Raw genomic sequence first — 18,768 nt, 5'->3', positions numbered from 1 at the left:
TAAAGTTGTCTTATGGTTTCACAGCGCAGGGTGTAAGGTCGTCTCTACCTGATGCTTTGTAGGTGGCGTTGCCATTTATATTGAAATCAAAATAGATAAATGTTTTTCTAAACATGGGGGTCATTGTCAAAATCTACCTAAATCCTTCCTACTTGTATGATCTAAACTCCGCCCAGGAGCAATTTGGTTGCACAATGTGCCAGGTCTAATATTCCAGAGGTGAGCAAGGAGGAGAAAAAGTCAAGTAACGAAATGTCTTGCAACAACATCAGAAAGCACTTCCGCCAAAATGCCAGATGCCAGTAATAACAACAATATCATTATAGCAAATCAAGAAGAAAGCTGTTAAGGGGGAGGGAGACGTAAGACAAAGTGAGAGTGCAAGCAAGGCTAAGGTCTGCGTCTTAAGTGGGGTGTTACTCAAGGGATCCCTAGATCTCCAGCAGCGTGTTTTTTTTATAACTGGTAAACCGGAGGATCCGCGTCCTATCCCTGGACGCTTGGAGAAATAGCAAAGTTGCAGACGACAACTAAGATCTTGCTACACCGCCACTTCATGAAGTCAAGGCCGAGCTGCGCACATAGCGCTATATAAGTAGTAGGACCCAGGTAATCACGTGAAAGGACGGTGTGAGGGTGACTGGTATCGTTGAGGTACTGGAGGCAGACAAGGCCCCACAATGTCCTGCACTGTGAACCCCTACCACAATACTTTTGGAGGTTCTAGACCAAATCTGTCCAGCACACAGCGAGGATGGCCAGATCCTGGTCATATTTTCAGGATAACCACATACTATGTAAACAATTTCCATTCAAATGTGCTTTATGTAAATAAGATGTACATGGATACCATGAACATGCAGACCTGGTGCCCCTCTATTTTGTTTAAAGAAAAAGCGGTTCTGTCGGGTAGGACTGATACTACTTCAAAGTACATTAAATGTCATACAGAATATACTCTCTCCACACAAAAAGAAAGAAAATGAAAAGAAAATCAGTACTCATTAAATTTTTTGCTCATTATTTATCTGAATGTGGAGAGAGTATATTCTGTGTGAAATTTAATGTACTTTGAAGTAGTATCAGTCCTACCTGCCAGAACCGCTTTTTCTTTAAACGTCTAAACTACCCAGGTTCTGAGGGACACAGGGTTAGCCCATTGTTTGACCGCCCCTCTACTTTGACCACCCCTGTGCGAGAGGTTCATGATACGGATTGCAGGCACAATGATGGAGGAGTGTGGCTCACTGGTTAGAGCAGGCAGACCCTGAAGCAGAGGTCAGACCCGGGACCAGGGTTCAATTCCCGACGCGGCAGGGTCTTGAGCTCAAATGTCCACGGACTCGATAATTCTCGCTTCGGTGCCTGACCTAATCATGGGTTCACACTCTGCAACCCTGGGCATTAAGCTTGCTTAATCTCCACAACGGCCCCCCGCTGCGGGATGCCTGGCTTTCACCTTGGGGATGCCCGTTAGGGGCTAACTCACAGGGAAAAGCCAGGACGGGTTCCCAAGGCAAGCGCCGAGATGCCTCCGGGTAGTCGAGCGCTATATAAGAACATACAAAAAAAAAAAATGATGCATGTGACTATCCTTATGCGGTTCAACACAACAGCAATTAAAGAGGAGGGCAGGATCATTTATGTTAAAAGTCCTTGCCAGATCCGAAGCAATGCCTACGAGTCAAAGAAGGAGAGTGCATCGTAGTGCAAGTACATGAATGAACAACGCTCACCGAACGACAAAAGGAGGATCAGCGCTCCTTAATTTTGGAATATGGTTTGATATTAAAAACATAAGGGATTCTTAGAAACGCTGGTCAGCTCGAACGGGCAGATACACTGCAAAAAGTGACGGCAAAGTCAACACACCATATTGTGCACCCTTTGACGGGGGACAAGGGGGTAAGCAAGAAAAGCAGCCAATGCATAGAAGCTCACTTCCTAATGGCACGATAGTTGCACAGACATCTGGGAAAAGATTGAATGAGCTGATAAAAAGAAAACCAAGATCCATGTGGCCCTTACACCTAGGTCTACAAAGCCAACATGGTCTCTGCACCAGGAGAAAATAGATGCCACCAACTGCCACAAGTATTTAGGTGTCCTTTTCAATGATAATGGCATAATATAAATAGAATGGCACCGCACTGTCGTTTGCTCTCAGATCTGGATACAAAAAACTAAATGGCCCCACCTTTGCACCGATTCTCCAGGTAGCCCAGGCGAAGGTTCTTCCAACCTTATCCCATGGGTGTGAGGCTCTGAAAGGGCAGGAGAGCGGGACACTGGACAATATACTCACAAAAATGTATAGAATGCTTTTCCAGCTCCCATCCCACACATCTCCAGCGCAAAGACGACTGGAATTTGGAATCAGCAGACAGGCGCTGGCGGCCTTCGTTACAAGCTGCCACAAGCTTAGGGTCTCCAAAGAAGGCACCTTGGCTCACCACTTATGGATTCATTTAAACACAAACCAAAGGTCGGTGGGACACCACTATCTGACCCAAGCCCTTAGCACACTTGGATTGGCACCCTCTTGAGACCTACACAATAAGTCAACAGGAATTCAAAAGGGTAGCAAAAATCAGCATGAAACGGCTCTCTTCAACTGAAGACAGGGCCAGTCTCTCTGCACCGAACCACGGCTGGATGACCTTATGCACTTACAAACAAAGGACACCCCAGTGTTACCTAAATGACTCCTGTAAAGAAAGGAATAAGTTACAGTTCATGAAGCTGAGAATGGAAGTTATCCCCATCACCGGTAATCTCCCAAAATGGAAAAGGGGAAATACTAAGGAAGCGTGTCGGCTCGGTAACAAACATAAAGAGGACATAACACACGTATTGTGCCTGTGCCCCACCCTTCTGGAGGAAAGAAGGGCTCTGCTACAACTGGCTTGGATGGCTAAAGACATAAGATCCTGCAGATGGAAGGCTTGCATCTGCACTCTGTGGCATCACAGTTCTGTTTCAGAGATTTGTCACTGTTTCGGATTCTAAGGAGGTAGGCCACAAACTGCTTTGCTCTTTATTTCCACAACGACGCCCACCTCACCTTGGAACTAAGATTCTCAATGGATGTTCTAAGAAGGTTACAAATGATAGAATCCATCAGTCTCTTTGTGCCGATGCAGCACCTGCCTCAGGGCAGAATCACCCAAGTGGGAAGAATGGCCTTCAGAGTAAATAATGGATGAATGGAGGGTACTACGGTTCTCAAGGCTAGAGCTGTGCACCCCCATAAATGGAGGGTACTACGGTACTCAAGACCAGAGCTGTGTACCCCCATGAATGGAGGGTACTAAGGTACTCAAGACTAGAGCTGTGTACCCCCATAAATGGAGGGTATTACGGTACTCAAGACCAGAGCTGTGTACCCCCATGAATGGACGGTACTAAGGTACTCAAGACTAGAGCTGTTTACCCCCATGAATGGAGGGTACTAAGGTACTCAAGACTAGAGCTGTGTACCCCCATAAATGGAGGGTACTACGGTACTCAAGACTAGAGCTGTGCACCCCCATGAATGGAGGGTACTAAGGTACACCAGACCAGAGCAGTGCGCCCCCATAAATAGAAGGCACTATGGTACTCAAGACTAGAGCTGTGAACCCCCATAAATGGAGGGTACTAAGGTACTCAAGACTAGAGCTGTGTACCCTCATAAATGGAGGGTACTAAGGTGTTTAAGGCTAGAGCTGTGCGCCCCCCTAAATGGAAGGTACTAAGTTACTCAAGACTAGAGCTGTGCTCCCCCCTAAATGGTGGGTACTAAGGTACTCAAGACTAGAGCTGTGTGCCCCCATAAATGGTGCGTACTTCAGTACTCCAGACCAGAGCTGTGAGCCCCCATTAATGGAGGGTACTATGGTACTCAAGACAAGAGCTGTGCGCCCCCATAAATGGAGGGTACTAAGGTACTCAAGACCAGAGCTGTGTACTCCCACAAATGGAGGGTACTAAGGTACTCAAGACCAGAGCTGTGTACCCCCACAAATGGAGGGTACTAAGGTACTCAAGACCAGAGCTGTGCGCCCCCATAAATGGAGGGTACTAAGGTACTCAAGTCTAGAGCTGTGTACCCCATAAATGGAGGGTACTAAGGTACTCAAGACCAGAGCTGTGCGCCCCCATAAATGGAGGGTACTAACGTACTCAAGACTAGAGCTGTGTACCCCATAAATGGAGGGTACTAAGGTACTCAAGACCAGAGCTGTGCGCCCCCACAAATGGAGGGTACTAAGGTACTCAAGACCAGAGCTGTGTACTCCCACAAATGGAGGGTACTAAGGTACTCAAGACCAGAGCTGTGCGCCCCCATAAATGGAGGGTACTAAGGTACTCAAGACCAGAGCTGTGTACCCCCACAAATGGAGAGTACTAAGGTACTGAAGACCAGAGCTGTGTGCCCCCATAAATGGAGGGTGCTAAGGTACTCAAGACTAGAGCTGGGTACCCCATAAATGGAGGGTACTAAGGTACTCAAGATTAGAGCTGTGTACCCCATAAATGGAGGGTACTAAGGTACTCAAGATTAGAGCTGTGTACCCCATAAATGGAGGGTACTAAGGTACTCAAGAGCAGCCAAGCTCCTCTGTGAATTCAAGCACCACAAAGTTACGAAGAAACCCTGGATTGGCTGAGAGGCCTAGGCACCCAGCTTGTTTGGTGGGTGGGTTTTCTGACTGGAGCAGAGGAAAACCCCAAACTTCAAGACATGAAAAGATGTGAGCTCCGTCACTCCACCATAAAGGTCTCGTCTGACGTTGGCACTGCGTCCGCTTACCTGTTTCATAGTGCCATACCCATCGCTGGCACACAAGTAGTCTGGGGTGGGATGAAGACACTGCCCTCTGCCCTCCATGGGTAATGTAGAGCATACCACACGGAATGGCTCTGCCCTCCCAAACCCCAGAGATCCAGGAGCAGCGTGCACTCTTCAAACATCTAATGATATGCAAATGCTACTTACCAGTATGCATCTGTTCTTGGCATGTAGGGCTGCTGATATTCATATCTGTGCATAGATCGCCGCCTAGTGTTGGGTCCGGATGATTGCACATTGTTGTCCTGGAAGAGTCTTCGAAGTATCACGAGATAGGTGGCTCCTCCCCTGGACTACAGTGCGCATGGGCATCGCCTCCATCCCCAGATTGTTTTTAGCCATTGTGGCCGAGATGGAGTGAACTATGTGAGTGATGACCATGCTATGAGCATATACATGAATACTGCAGCTGCTACAGGCGCCGGGGAGGAGGGCGGGCGATATGAATGTCAGCAGCCCTACATGCCAAGAACAGATGCATACTGGTAAGTAGCATTTGCAGTTCGAGGCATGTGGGCTGCTGAATTCATATCTGTGCATAGAATACATAGCAGTCCCTCCATTAGCGGCGGCCGCCCGTGCCAGCTGCAGCAGTTTGGAAAAGTGTCTTGAGAACAGCCTGCCCTACAGCTGCCTGCTGTTTAGAGTGCACGTCTACACAGTAATGTTTAGTAAATGTATGTGTGGTAGACCATGTGGCTACTCTACATATGTCCTCTAAGGGAATGTTTCCAAGGAAGGCCATAGAGGCCCCCAACTTTCTGGTGGAGTGGGCTCTCGGTGGAATTGTAAGAGTGCGTTTAGCCTTTGCGTAACAGATCTGAATACATTTCACGATCCACCTAGCAATACCAGCCTTGGAAACAGCGTTACCCTTGTGGTGTGATGCAAAGGCAACGAAAAGCTGCTTAGTCTTTCTAAAATCCTTGGTCCTGTCAATGTAATACATTAGGGCCCTTTTAACGTCAAGGGTGTGGAGCATCCGCTCCGCCAGAGACTCAGGATTTTGAAAAAACACTTGCAACTCGATTGTTTGGTTCATGTGGAATTGAGACACAACCTTGGGTAGAAATTTAGGGTTAGTGTGAAGCACCCACCACCCTGTTTGCATGGACTTGGAAAAAAGGCTCTTGGATGGTGAGGGCCTGCAACTCGCTAACCCTCCGTAGCGATGTAATTGCTACTAAGAAAGCCACTTTCCAAGTCAGGAACTGAAGCTCGCAAGAGTGTAGTGGCTCAAAAGGAGGACCCATCAGCCTTGTAAGAACCACATTGAGGTTCCATTCTGGAGCTGGTGGTGTCCGTGGTGGAATGACCCTTTTGAGTCCCTCCAGAAATGCTTTGATAGCAGGCACTTTGAAAAGTGAAAGGTGTTGCCTATTCTGGAGGTATGCGGCCATCGCAGACAGGTGAATGCGGATGGAAGTATACGCAAAATTGCATTGGTAAAGATGGAACAGGTAACAAATGATGTTCTGAATGGAAGCATCCAACGGGTTAATGTCGTGGTTTGCACAATAAATGACAAACCGCTTCCATTTAGCCGCATAACATGCTCTAGTAGTGGGCCTTCTTGCCTCCCGAATGATGTCCATGCAATCCGGGGGAAGATTGAGGTAGCCAAACTCTAGGACTTCAGGAGCCAGATCGCCAGGTTGAGCTGTTGCGGATCTGGGTGCTGAATGTCGCCATGGCTCTGCGTCAGAAGGCTGGGTGTGAGATGAAGCCTTTGATGCGGTACCACGGAAAGTTCCAGAAACGTGGTGTACCATGATTGGCGAGCCCACGTTGGAGCAACCAGGATGAGAGTCATCGAGTGCTGCCTGAGCTTGCGCGCCACCAGCGGTATCAGAGGTGCTGGGGGAAAAGCGTACGCACATCTGCCTGACCAGTTCATCCATATCGCATTGCCCTGTGATTGCGGGTGTGGGAACCTGGCGGCGAAGCTTTGGCATTTTGCGTTCTCCCTTGTGGCGAACAGGTCTATCTCTGGATGACCCCACCTTTGGAAGTACGGTTGGAGTACTGATGGATGTATCTCCCACTCGTGCATTTGGTGGCTGTGCCTGCTGAGCAGGTCCGCCATCTGATTGTCTTTGCCTGGGAGATGTTCTGCCATCAGGAAAATGTTCCTCTGAATGGCCCACTTCCACATGCTCTGAGCCAGATGAGACAGCTGCGGAGAGTGTGTTCCTCCCTGTTTCTGAATGTAGTACATGGCCGTCATGTTGTCCGTCCGGATCAACACGACCTTGTTGCACAGATGTACTTTGAATGCCTTTAAGGCCATGAAGATTGCCATCAGTTCCAGTACATTGATGTGCATCTTCCGTTGCTGTAGTGTCCATAGTCCCTGCACTGTGTAGTGGAGTACATGCGCTCCCCATCCCTGGAGAGAAGCGTCCGTCGTCAGGATAATCTGTGGCACAGGCTCTTGGAACGGTCGGCCCTTGCAAAGGTTTTGTGGATTCCACCAATGCAGAGAGTTGTATGCCCGACCGCTCACCAACACTAGGTCTGTTAGTTGCCCGTGAGCCTGAGTCCACTGACGTGCTAGGCACTCCTGAAGCGGACGCATATGTAACCTCGCGTGCGGGACAATGGAGATGCAGGAGGCCATCATGCCTATCAACTGCATGAACACTTTCGCTGGAAGCGAGTGCTGAGGTCTGAATCTCTGGATCAGCGTCTGGATACTGGCGACTCTCACTGAATTTGGCTGCGCAGTGGCCGCCAGAGTGTTTATTGTCGCGCCCAAATACTGCCGTATGTGGGCGGGCTGGAGATGGGATTTCGGGTAATTCAGTGAGAATCCCAGATCGTGTAGGAGATGAATGGTGCGGGACATGTGGTTGGCGCACTGTTGTTCCGACTTCGCCTGAATGAGCCAGTCGTCCAGATAGGGATAGACGTGGATGTTTTGACGTCTTAGATGCGCCGCCACGGTCGCCAGGCACTTTGTAAAGACCCTGGGCGCTGTGGTGACCCCAAAAGGCAGAACCCTGAACTGGTAGTGCTGGTCTTGAATGGTGAACCTTAGGTACTTCCTGTGTGAAGGATGCAGGGGAATGTGAAAGTATGCATCCTTGAGATCCAGAGTAGCTAGGAAGTCCCCTTGCCGAAGCAGCGGGAGAACCTGCTGCAACGTGAGCATATGGAAATGTTCTGACAGAATGTACCAGTTGAGAGGCCTGAGGTCCAGGATGGGCCTGAGGGATCCGTCCTTTTTGGGGATTAGAAAGTACAGAGAGTAAACCCCTGTTCCCCTCTCTTGCAGTGGAACGAGCTCTATTGCCCCTTTTTGCAGCATGACTTGGACTTCCTGCTGCAACAAGTGCAAGTGCTCGCCTGACATAGGACGGTGCCTTGGAGGTATGTTTGGTGGAGTGGAAGTGAGTTCTAGACAATAACCGTATTGGATAAGAGATTTGACCCACCTGTCCGTGGTGATGGATTTCCACGCGGGCAGGAACTGCTGGAGCCTTCCCCCGACCGGTGTCGTGTGGTCGGGGGGCAGTGACAAGGCGTCACTGTTTGTTGGTGGTGGAGGACCTGGAGCTGTTATTTCCACGTCCTCTGCCTTTGACGTTGTTGCCCCGGTAACCACCTCTACCCTTGTTGGTGTATGAGGATTGGGTGTTGCCTTTATAGTATTGCGTGGATTGTGACGCTTGACCCCTTGAGGTGCCTCTGTTATTGGAGCGGCGAAAGGAACCACCCCGAAACTGCTGGGACTGTAAGGCACCCATAGATTTAGCAGTGTCAGTGTCTTTTTTCATTTTTTCAAGGGTGGCATCCACTTCTGGCCCAAACAGGTGGTCTGGATTAACTGTTTGGTTTAAGATGGTAGTCTGAATGTCTGGTTTAAAACCCGATATTCTAAACCATGCATGCCTACGCAGTAACACGCTAGTATTTATAGCTCTGGAGGCGGTATCAGCCACGTCCAGTGCGCACTTAATTGAAGCGTTGGTGATAAGCTTCCCCTCCTGAATCAACATTTCAGCTCCCTCCTTGTACTGATCAGGTAAGTGCTGTAGAAGGGTTTCTAGGGTGTCATAGTGCGCCCTATGGTAGCGTGCGAGTAGTGCCTGCGTGTTTGAAATGCGCCACATATTAGCTGCCTGCGCAGCAATACGTTTCCCTGAAGCTTCAAAGACCTTAGATTCTTTGTCTGGGGGAGGAGCATCACCCGTGGTCTGTGAGTTTGTGCGCTTACGTGCGTTGGAGACAACCAGAGAGTCCAGTGGCAACTGTCCCTTGATGTACGTTGGATCAGTGGGCGCTGCCTTGTATTGTTTGTCAATACGAGGATTAATGACTCTTGCCCGGGTGGGCTCCCTGAAAACCTCAGGCGCATGCTTTAGCACTCCTTTGAGCATTGGCAATGTCTTGACAGTCTTTTCAGCCACTGAGAAAGTGTCAAAAAGAAAATCGACATCCACTGGGTCCGCATGGAGGTCGACATCATGATTGGCCGCAGCTCTCTCAATGAGAGCGTTGAAGGCTGCAGAGTCCTCTGTTGGGGAAGTTTTCGCAGCAAAAAGCTGCGGCTCGTGTCCTGACTGAGGGTCCACAGGGTCGCCTCCAGCAGACCATGGCTCATTGACATCCTCTGGATCCGAGTACGCTGGATAATTGTACTCCTCCTCCTCGTCCCCGTCACCCTCCCCAGCGTTAGAGTGAGTGGGTGAGAGCTCCAGACCTTGTGGAGATGCAGGCTCCATAGGGGCAGATGCACCCGCAGAGTCCAACTTCTTTTTAAGAGGAATATGAAAATGCTTCAACACAGGCTCCGGGGTGATCTTCCTTTTAAGGAGAGAGAGCTTGCCTGTGTTGGCATCGATGACAACCTCTCGACGCTCCTCGACCGCTAGTGGCTGGTGCCGTGGCTTCGGCACTACCAGGGATGCTTTCGGCGTAGACACCAGCTTCAAGGGCACCCCGGCCTCGTGTTTCGGAGCGAAAGCCTTCGGCGCCGTCTTCGGCGGCAGCCTGAAGTGAATCGGCGTTTCCGCCTTCGCCGGTTTCTGTGGAGGCTTCGGCGTTACATCCTTCGGCTCGAGAGCCACTGCCTCCTTCCGAATACGCTGAAGGGACTCCGTGACCTTCTTGGTAAATGAGGGGGAGGGCTGGACCGGCTCGAGCGCGTCCTCCGAGTCCGGATTAGGGTCGGCGATAGAAGGCGCAGTCTTCGGAGCCGATACAGCACCTCCCTTTGCTTTGTCGACCGGGATCGGTGCAGCCAGAGACTTGGGGTCGTCTTGACGCTTCTTCGAGGCTTTTTTAGGGTCATCGACCTTCTTGGCGTCGACGCGGCTCTTCAGAGCGTCGACCAGCTTCGGCGCCGACGCAGCCACGTCGGGCGTTTTCGCCTTCGACTTCGACCCGGGTGTCTTCGGATCGGCCATTTTGGCGTGGCTCTTGAGCTCGGCGGCCATCTTGGATTTCTTCGGCGCCGAGGCCTCTGGAACCTTTGATCCCACCAGTGCGACTTGCACTTTCGGTTTCGATACAGATGGTGTGGACCCCGATGGCTTCACTTTCGGTTTCAGTACCGGGAGTGGCGCATCACCAATGTCCGTGGCCGGGCCCGGAGGCGGGGCCGTGGGACGAGTATTGAGGTCTTGGGTAAGGCCCGAAGGCGATCCCTTGACCTGGGCCTTATGATGGGGTTCGGCCCCAGAGTCAGTATGAGGATGCTCCTCTTCCGAGCTATCCTCTACGGTGGCAATGGCCTCGACGTCGTCCCCTACCTCCTCGACGACTTTCTCGAACTCTTCGTCTCCCGCGTCGTAGTCTTCTTCCTCCGACGCCGGGTTAGAGTCCGAAACATTAAGGACGGTGTCGTCTTCAACATCTTCTTCAAAGATCTTTGCTGGTGGGGGTGCCGATAACTGGGCCTGCAGTCTTGCGGCCCGACGTAGCTTGAGAGTCTTCTTCGACCGGAACTTGGCACAGGCCATACACCTGGCCTCGTCGTGGTCCGGCGACAAGCATCTGTTGCACACTGGGTGCACGTCGAGGTGTGAATACTTTGAGGCACACACTGGGCACCTCTTAAACGGAGTTCTTTCCATGTTGAAGTAGTCTGGCGCGTCGTGTAGGCCCGTCCGCGCCGACAGCACGCGGAAGGGCAGCAAGTGTTCGGAGCCGATGGATAAACCAACCCGAACGACAGACAATACCGACGCGAGTCCTAAAGACCTTTTGGTCTCAAGTAAGGAAAGTTAAACAACTATCGATTCCGACAGAGTGAACCGAAACACATCCGAACCCAATGGAGGAAAAAAACAATCTGTGGATTGTGGCGATGCCCATGCGCACTGTAGTCCAGGGGAGGAACCACCTATCTCGTGATACTTTGAAGACTCTTCCAGGACAACAATGTGCAATCATCCGGACCTAACACTAGGCGGCGATCTATGCACAGATATGAATTCAGCAGCCCACATGCCTCGAACATAAAGGTACTCCACAACCTGGGAGAAAACACAAAAGGTGGGCGGGGAGGGCAGGGGGCGGGAATGCAAGTGCAGGCCCCTGAAGAGGTCGGCCTCCTGGTATCTCCAAGCCCCTTCAAGGAAGATCTAGCAAATCTCTTTGGGATGTTTGCATGAGGGGGTGCCATGAAAGGCTGTGTATAGGAGCAGTATAGGATGCCTCCCTAGTAGCCTCTGAAAGTTGATGGAATATCCAATATTATTTCCGGCTTCCTGGAGTAGTGTGTACAGTATTGTGTTGCATGTGACTGAGTAAAATAGCTCTTCTTTCTCAAAGACTAAGCATTGGCCGGGGATTACGTTATTCACTTGTATTGGTGGGTTATTGAGTTCGGAGCCTCTTACCTAACACCTCCTCCCTGAGAAAGCTTTGGAATTCTTGACTTTGCTACTTTGAGGGTGAAAGGTTGAAAGGGTGTTCTTGGGGCTTAGCTTTTGGCTCACAATTAAGGTTCGCCCAAGCACACCAGTCGTAAGAGACCCTGTCCATCAAAGGCTGTCTGCCCTGGGACTCCTGAAAGTTTAGATAAGAGTTTTCTGATTTGCTGAGTAGCCAGTGAAGAATGAGAAAGGCATACAGGCAGACTTTTCAACTCTGAAACGAGCATTCAGTAGGAGGTTTGAATCGAGCACACTTAAAGTCTCTGCTGGAGTTTAGTATGTTTTGTTTCTAAGAAAAGGTTTACACCCGCGATGCTACCAGATATATAGAATGAGTGGGAAGATGTGTGAGGCGCTTCTGCTCATGGGATTCTGGCTTTCAGGATGCCTTGTTGACAGGGCAGGGAAGCAGATGAACTGCAGGACAGTGCGACTCCTTAGGATAGGGCCTGATTGCTTCCACCACACCCTCACGTATTACTGGTCTCAGATCAGGAGCAGCACAAACCACCAGAAATATGCTGAAGAGGTCTGAAGTCCAGTCGATTGGTGTTGGCTGATGTGTGAAATCAACATCCCAAGCCGGATGTCTTTTAACCCTACTTTCCAACATTGACCAGATTTCCCTGAAGAAAAAAAACTGGCACTAGAAACAATGGCCAGTTCTTGAAACTCAGCCCCCAGGAAAAGATTCAGGCGTTCATGAACGAGCATTATAAAGATGCAGGATGGTGCAATTCTTGCACGATTCACAACCACAAATCTCAAGCAAATTAGATCCCATCGCATGCGATCACCCTCAGACACCACTCATGGCTAAGGTAAAATGCAAACCATGCTGCCTCTCATACAAATAATCCACACTACACACAAGCTTCACCTCTCATTGCTGGCAGAGGGAGAGGCCTTAGAAGTAGAAATACCCTCCAACTTGAGGTATGTCAATTCAGAAAAACCCTGACCCGAAGCAATCCTTCACAAGTGCTGCTTCTACTCCTGGACCTTTCGTTCTCCAGGAAACATGAAGAAACGCTCTTTCTCACCTTCAGGAATGCTTGAAAAGCTTTTTGTTTCCAGTTGCTCAATAAATACCCCCTAAACATGTCTGTGATATACAAAATATATGTCTACTGCTGTCGGATAAACGCCTCCCTATTCTCTTGCCTATGGTCTTATAACTCTTGATCAATGTTATTACTGTAGTTTATTGTGAGGTGAATCTGAATTACATGCAAAGTGTCCAAATACTTCTAGGTACCAGTGTGCTCCACATGTACGGTACATAGTGTAGGGGCCTGGTGTGCTTCACACGTATGACAAATACTGCAGGGTCCCGGTGTGCTCGACATGTATGACAAATACTGCAGGGTCCCGGTGAGCTTGACACATATGACACGTATTGCAGGCTCCCGGCGTGCTTGACACGTATGACACATATTGCAAGGTCCCGGTGTGCTCGACATGTATGAAAAATAATGCAGGCTCCCGGTGTGCTCGACACATATGACAAAAACTGCAGGGTCCCAGTGTGCTACACACGCATGACAAATACTGCATGGTCCCGGTGTGCTCGACACATATGACAAATACTGCAGGGCCCCGGATTGCTCAACACGGATGACAAATACCGCAGGGTCCCAGATTTCTTCACGCAGATGACAAATACTGCAGGGTCCAGGTGTGCTCGACACGTATGACAAATACATCAGGGTCCAGGTGTGCTCGATACGTATGACAAATACAGCAGGGTCCTGGTCTGCTCGATACGTATGACAAATACAGCAGGGTCCTGGTTTGCTCGGCAAATACTGCATGGTCCCGGTGTGCTCGATACATATGACAAATACAGCAGGGTCCCGGTGTACTCAACACTTATGACAAATACTGCATGGTCCCAGTGTGCTCGACACGTATGACAAATACTGCAGGATCCTGGTGTGCCCTACATGTATGACAAATACTCTATGGTCCCAGTGTTCTCAACACATGACAAATACTGCATGGTCACAGTGTGCTGGACACGTATGACAAATACTGCAGGGTCCTGGTCTGCTCGACACGTATGACATATACTGCATGGCCCAGTTGTGTGCCACATGTATGACAAATACGGCAGGGTCCCGGTCTGCTTGACACGTATGACAAATACTGCATGGCCCAGTTGTGTTCCACAGGTATTGGCAAATACTGCAGGGTCCCGGTGTGCTCAACACGTATGACAAATAGTACATGGCCCAGCTGTGTTCCACACATATGTTAATTACACAAAAAATAAACATCGGCTCTGATTACTGAACACCAAATCCCACCAAGGAGGGGAGGGTGCTTTCCATATACAGAAGGTCTCCCACTAATTAGAGTGGATTGAAAGTCACTCATGAAGACAAGTAGTTAGGAGCAACTTAGTGACTAGCCTGGAACATGGGCAGAACTTGGAGAACTTTGTAGGCTACCACATTTCTCTCAACTTTAACTTCCGCCTCCTAGCCTCAGCCCACATATTTGCCCAGACTGCTAACTAAACGCTCAACTTTAAATTGTTTTATAATCAAACTTATTTTACTATATGAATGTTTTTGCTTTTAAATAATCAGTCTCCCACTAATAAAACGACAATTCACTTACTTTCCTGTAATTTTTCTACAAAGGGCTCTATGGCTATGGAAAGGCATGGTGTCAAGTGATTAAAAATGGCACCTGCGTTCTCAGGGGTCTTTAGGGCATCACCACAGGGGCTCAATCAGACACAGTGGAAGGACGTGAAAAAGACAGCTCAAAGCATGTTTGATGTCACATTCTTCTATAAATTTATCATTTCTTTCACCATGGCAACCGAGTGTTGCATGCAACAGCAAAGACACAAGTGGTTTCAGAATGTGTGGATCAGAAGAGTTGGGGAGCAGGGTCGGGCAGTACCTGGGCTCTCCTTCTTCACCATGGCTGTCCTCCTCCTCCTCGCTTCCGCTGTACTCATACTCAGTCTCATCTGCATTGGGAGGGAGCAGAAGGTATACATAAGATATCATTGTATCCACACCCTGTGTGATCGAGCAGTGACACTGGCAGAAGCACCCTTCCTCCCTCTCTGTCGCAGAGTATGACGTGCTTGATTCGTAAAACAGTAAGCGCCAGGGCCCTTATCAGGAGGCCACTGCAGCTCACACCACCCACAGTCACTGCCAGCGCTGCCAATGCCATCACAAACACAACTACTAACCATCGCACCCTACAAGTATGACGGTTCAGACTATTCCAGCCCCAAAAGCTATACGAATGTCTTGGGAGGCATGTATCAACATTTTTAATGTATACTGCATTAATAAATAATTGTGGTTGTGCTCATATATAAATTAGACTAGAACAACTGTTACTTACCTGTAAACGGGTGGTTCTCCAGCATTGGTGTCTTTCATAGATTCACATGCTTGAATATTCCCCGTCGTCGGAGTGGGAGTCCCACGGTAAATAAAATAGCAATAACATACCAATAACATATGTATGTAAAAACATAACATATGAAATAGAGTAGTAAATACATAATAAAGGCTCAAAACCAATTCCTACATAGGAATACATGATAGAGAGAAAAAACACTTGTAACATATTCCTGTCATTATGTTAGTCCAAACTACAACCAATCAGGCGCCAGCTCCCTTCCAGAACCTTCTCCTCAGAGCTCAGACCCTCAGATTTTCGTAGCACAAGAGTGACAAAAGAGTCGATGAGGAGAAGTGAGCCTCTGAGGGGAGGAGGGGAGGAGGGTGGGTCGCATGTGAATCTATGAAAGACACCAATACTGGAGAACCACCTGTTTACAGGTAAGTAACAATTGTTCTTCTCCAGTATTAGGTGTCTTTCATAGATTCACATGCTTGAATAGAATAGAGAGCAGTAACATCCTAAGAGGTCCGATTGCTTTGCAACAGCATGCGGAAAACCAAAGAGACAGTAATAATACAGTCATGTAAGTACTGATAGCAATCATAAAAACCATAGCAGAGGAGGGGCAGAGGCTCACCTTAGTTAAAAAGATGACGAAGGACGGCCTGTCCCACTGCTGTATCCGCCTCGTTGATGGCATCCAAGCAGTAATGCTTCGTGAACGTGTGCCGGTTGGACCACGTGGCTGCTCGGCAGATCTGATGAAGTGGCACACAAGCAAACAGGGCGGCAGAGGATGACATTGCTCTGGTGGAATGAGCCCTCACTGCAGATCGTAGAGGCTTGCCAGCCTGCTGATGGCAGAAGACAATGGCTGAAGAAATCCAACGTGCAATAGTTGGCTTTGTAACAGGGCGCCCTTTACGCATGCGTCCGTAGGCAATGAACAGTTGATCGGACCTGCGAATAGGGGCAGTCCAGCTGATGTAAAATATAAGGCATCGTTTGAGGTCTAAAGAGTGCAATCGTTGCTCTGCCGGAGATTGAGGATCGGCAAAGAAAGTCTTTAAGAAAACTGGTTTGTTTAGATGGAAATCCATAGGCACCCTTGGCAGGAAAGTCGAGTTGATGCGAAGCACCACACAGTCAGGTTTGAATTGGAGAAAAGGAGGTTTAACAGTAAAAGCGTGAAGATCACTCACGCGACGAGATGATGTCAGAGCTAGGTGAAGGGCTACCTTCTAGGTCAGAAACTTTAAGTCCACCCTATGGATAGGCTCGAATGGCGCCTTCATTAGTTGGGCTAAGACAACATTGAGATGCCAAGTGGGAGGAGGACGCCGAAGAGGTGGGAACTTCCGGAACAGTCCTTTGAAAAACTGACGAATAACTCTGGAAGAGCAGAGAGAGGAGGAGCCATTCTGCAGAGAACAAGAGATTGCCGCCAAGAAAACTCTCAAAGTAGCACGGAAAAGCCCGGATTGAGCCAGGTCCAGAAAGAACGGAAGTAGCTGCTCCGGAGTGGAATGGATAGGATGGATATTCATAGCCACACACCAATGGCAGAACCTCTTCCATTTGAGCTTGTAAGTCTTAATGGTAGACGGAGCCCTGACCTGAGTGAGAGAGTCTCGGCATTCCGGCGAGATATTCAAATGCGCAAATTCATGGTGCTCAGGTTCCAGGTCGACAATTGTAGAGAGGAGGGGTTCGGATGGCAAATCTGACCCTTGTCCATCGTGAGGAGGTCCGGTCGAGGATGAAGGAGGATGGGCTCGCACTGGGACAGAAGGAGCAACTCAGAGAACCATGTCTGACGGGGCCATCTGGGGGCGATCAGGAGAATGTGGCAGGGCTGCTTCTGCATCTTCCACAACACACGAGCCACCAACGGGATCGGAGGAAAAGCGAAGGCGAATAGATCGCACCAATTCATCAAAAGGGCATTCCCGCACGACCTGTGGTGGGGGTGCCAACTTGCTTAAGATGGGCATTTCCGGTCCTCCGGTGTTGCAAAGAGATCCAGAGACGGACGACCCCATCGTTGAAAAACGAGGTCGAGAGTCGGTTGATGTAACTCCCACTCGTGGGTCGATGACGTGGACCTGCTGAGGGAATCCGCTAGGATGTTGGAGACGCCCGGCAGATGCACCGCCGCCAGGGTAACTTGATGACGGATTGCCCAATCCCAGATCGACTGAGCCAGTCGAGACAAGAGTGGGGACCTGGTTCCACCCTGCTTGTTGACATAGTGCATACTGGTGGTATTGTCCGTCTGAATAAGCACTGATTCCCCTTGAATCACAAGAAGGAACGACTTGAGTGCCAGAAAAATTGCCATCAACTCCAGCCTGTTGATGTGCCAGGAACTATGAAGCGGAGACCATTTGCCTTTGATGGAAAGGCCTTGAAGGTGAGCACCCCAGCCTTCTAATGAGGCGTCTGTTTTGAGCGTGAGCTCTGGAGTGGTGGAGAGGAAAGAAGTTCCTGTCGCAAGGTTGGACGGATGCGCCCACCATTGGAGAGCTGATCTCATGCGAGCAGTGACACTCACAAGGTCGTTGAAAGAACCGGAGACCTGACGCCACTGTACGTCCAATTCCTCTTGAATGGGGCGAAGTCTTCAATTTGGGATCAGTGCAATACAAGACGATGCCATCCCCAGAAATAACTTCAAGATCCGGACAGAAACGGACAGTCTTGCTCGAATCAGAGACACCGAGCGAAGGATCTTTTGTTGACGCTCCTGGGACACGAATGCCTTTGAAAGCACTGTGTCCAATGTTGCTCCCAGAAAATTCCTGCTTTGAGCCAGATCGACCTGAGACTTGTCGATATTGATGGTTAGGCCCAGAGATCGAAACACGTCGGTGTGTTGAAACAGCTGTTTGCGAGACTGACTTGAGGAGGCAGTCGTCCAGATATGGAAAGATTTGGAGGCCTCGGAGATGCAGGTAAGCCAATACTGGAGCCAATACTTTCTTGAAGACACGAGGGGCGGATCGGAGGCCGAAAGGCAACACCTTGAACTGGAAGTCTCTCCGTCCCACCCGGAAGCGCAAGTACTTCCGATGCTTTTGAAAATTGGAACATGGAAGTAGGCAGCATGTAGGTCGATGGTGGTCATGAATTCGCCCATGGAGAGAAGAAGCAGGATCTCTACCAGTTTAAGCATGCGGAAGGATTGGCTCTTGAGGGTACCTGTTGAGCGCTCGCAAATCCAGAATTGGCCGCCAATCTCCCGTCTTCTTGAGTATTAGAAAAAAACGGGAATAGAAACCCTTTCCTCTCCGAGACTGGGGAACCACTTCGACGGCACCTTTCTGAATTAGAAGACAAACTTGATGGAAAAGCTCCTTGAGGTGGGGAGGAGGCAGGCCAGACGGTGGAGTGGAAGGAAGAATCTTGATGAACTCTAGAGCATGGCCCTATTTTACAATGTCCAGAACCCTGCGGTCCGAGGTGATGGAGGACCACTGAGAAAAGAACAGAGAGATTCGACCTCCAACGCTGGGGAGGATACACAAGTCACTGGCGTTAGGGAGTGGATCCTCTATACGAGGATTTTCCCCTGTAGGATGTTGACGACTGCTGTCGGGAGGACTGCTGTTGGTTGGAAGAGTAACGTTGGTTACCTTGATGGTAGGAGCGGTATTGAGAGTTTCCTCC

At 49.5% G+C, this 18,768-nt stretch overlaps 1 protein-coding gene across 6 annotated transcripts in view; it reads right to left on the bottom strand.

Annotated features, from left to right (window-relative positions):
* The window catches only part of MINK1 (misshapen like kinase 1), a 675,548-nt gene that overhangs the window by 283,932 nt on the left and 372,848 nt on the right, over positions 1-18,768 (bottom strand). For all 6 annotated transcript variants that reach the window (XM_086946234.1, XM_086946236.1, XM_086946233.1 and 3 more), the window contains exon 11: positions 14,635-14,704. In XM_086946234.1, the coding sequence (XP_086802360.1) occupies positions 14,635-14,704 (70 nt within the window). The remainder of the gene's footprint in view (positions 1-14,634; positions 14,705-18,768) is intronic.

The sequence above is a fragment of the Lissotriton vulgaris genome, chromosome 12 (genome assembly GCF_964263255.1).
Source record: "Lissotriton vulgaris chromosome 12, aLisVul1.2, whole genome shotgun sequence".
Classification (NCBI taxonomy): Eukaryota; Metazoa; Chordata; class Amphibia; order Caudata; family Salamandridae; genus Lissotriton; species Lissotriton vulgaris.
This window is presented reverse-complemented; position numbering and strand designations above follow the sequence as displayed.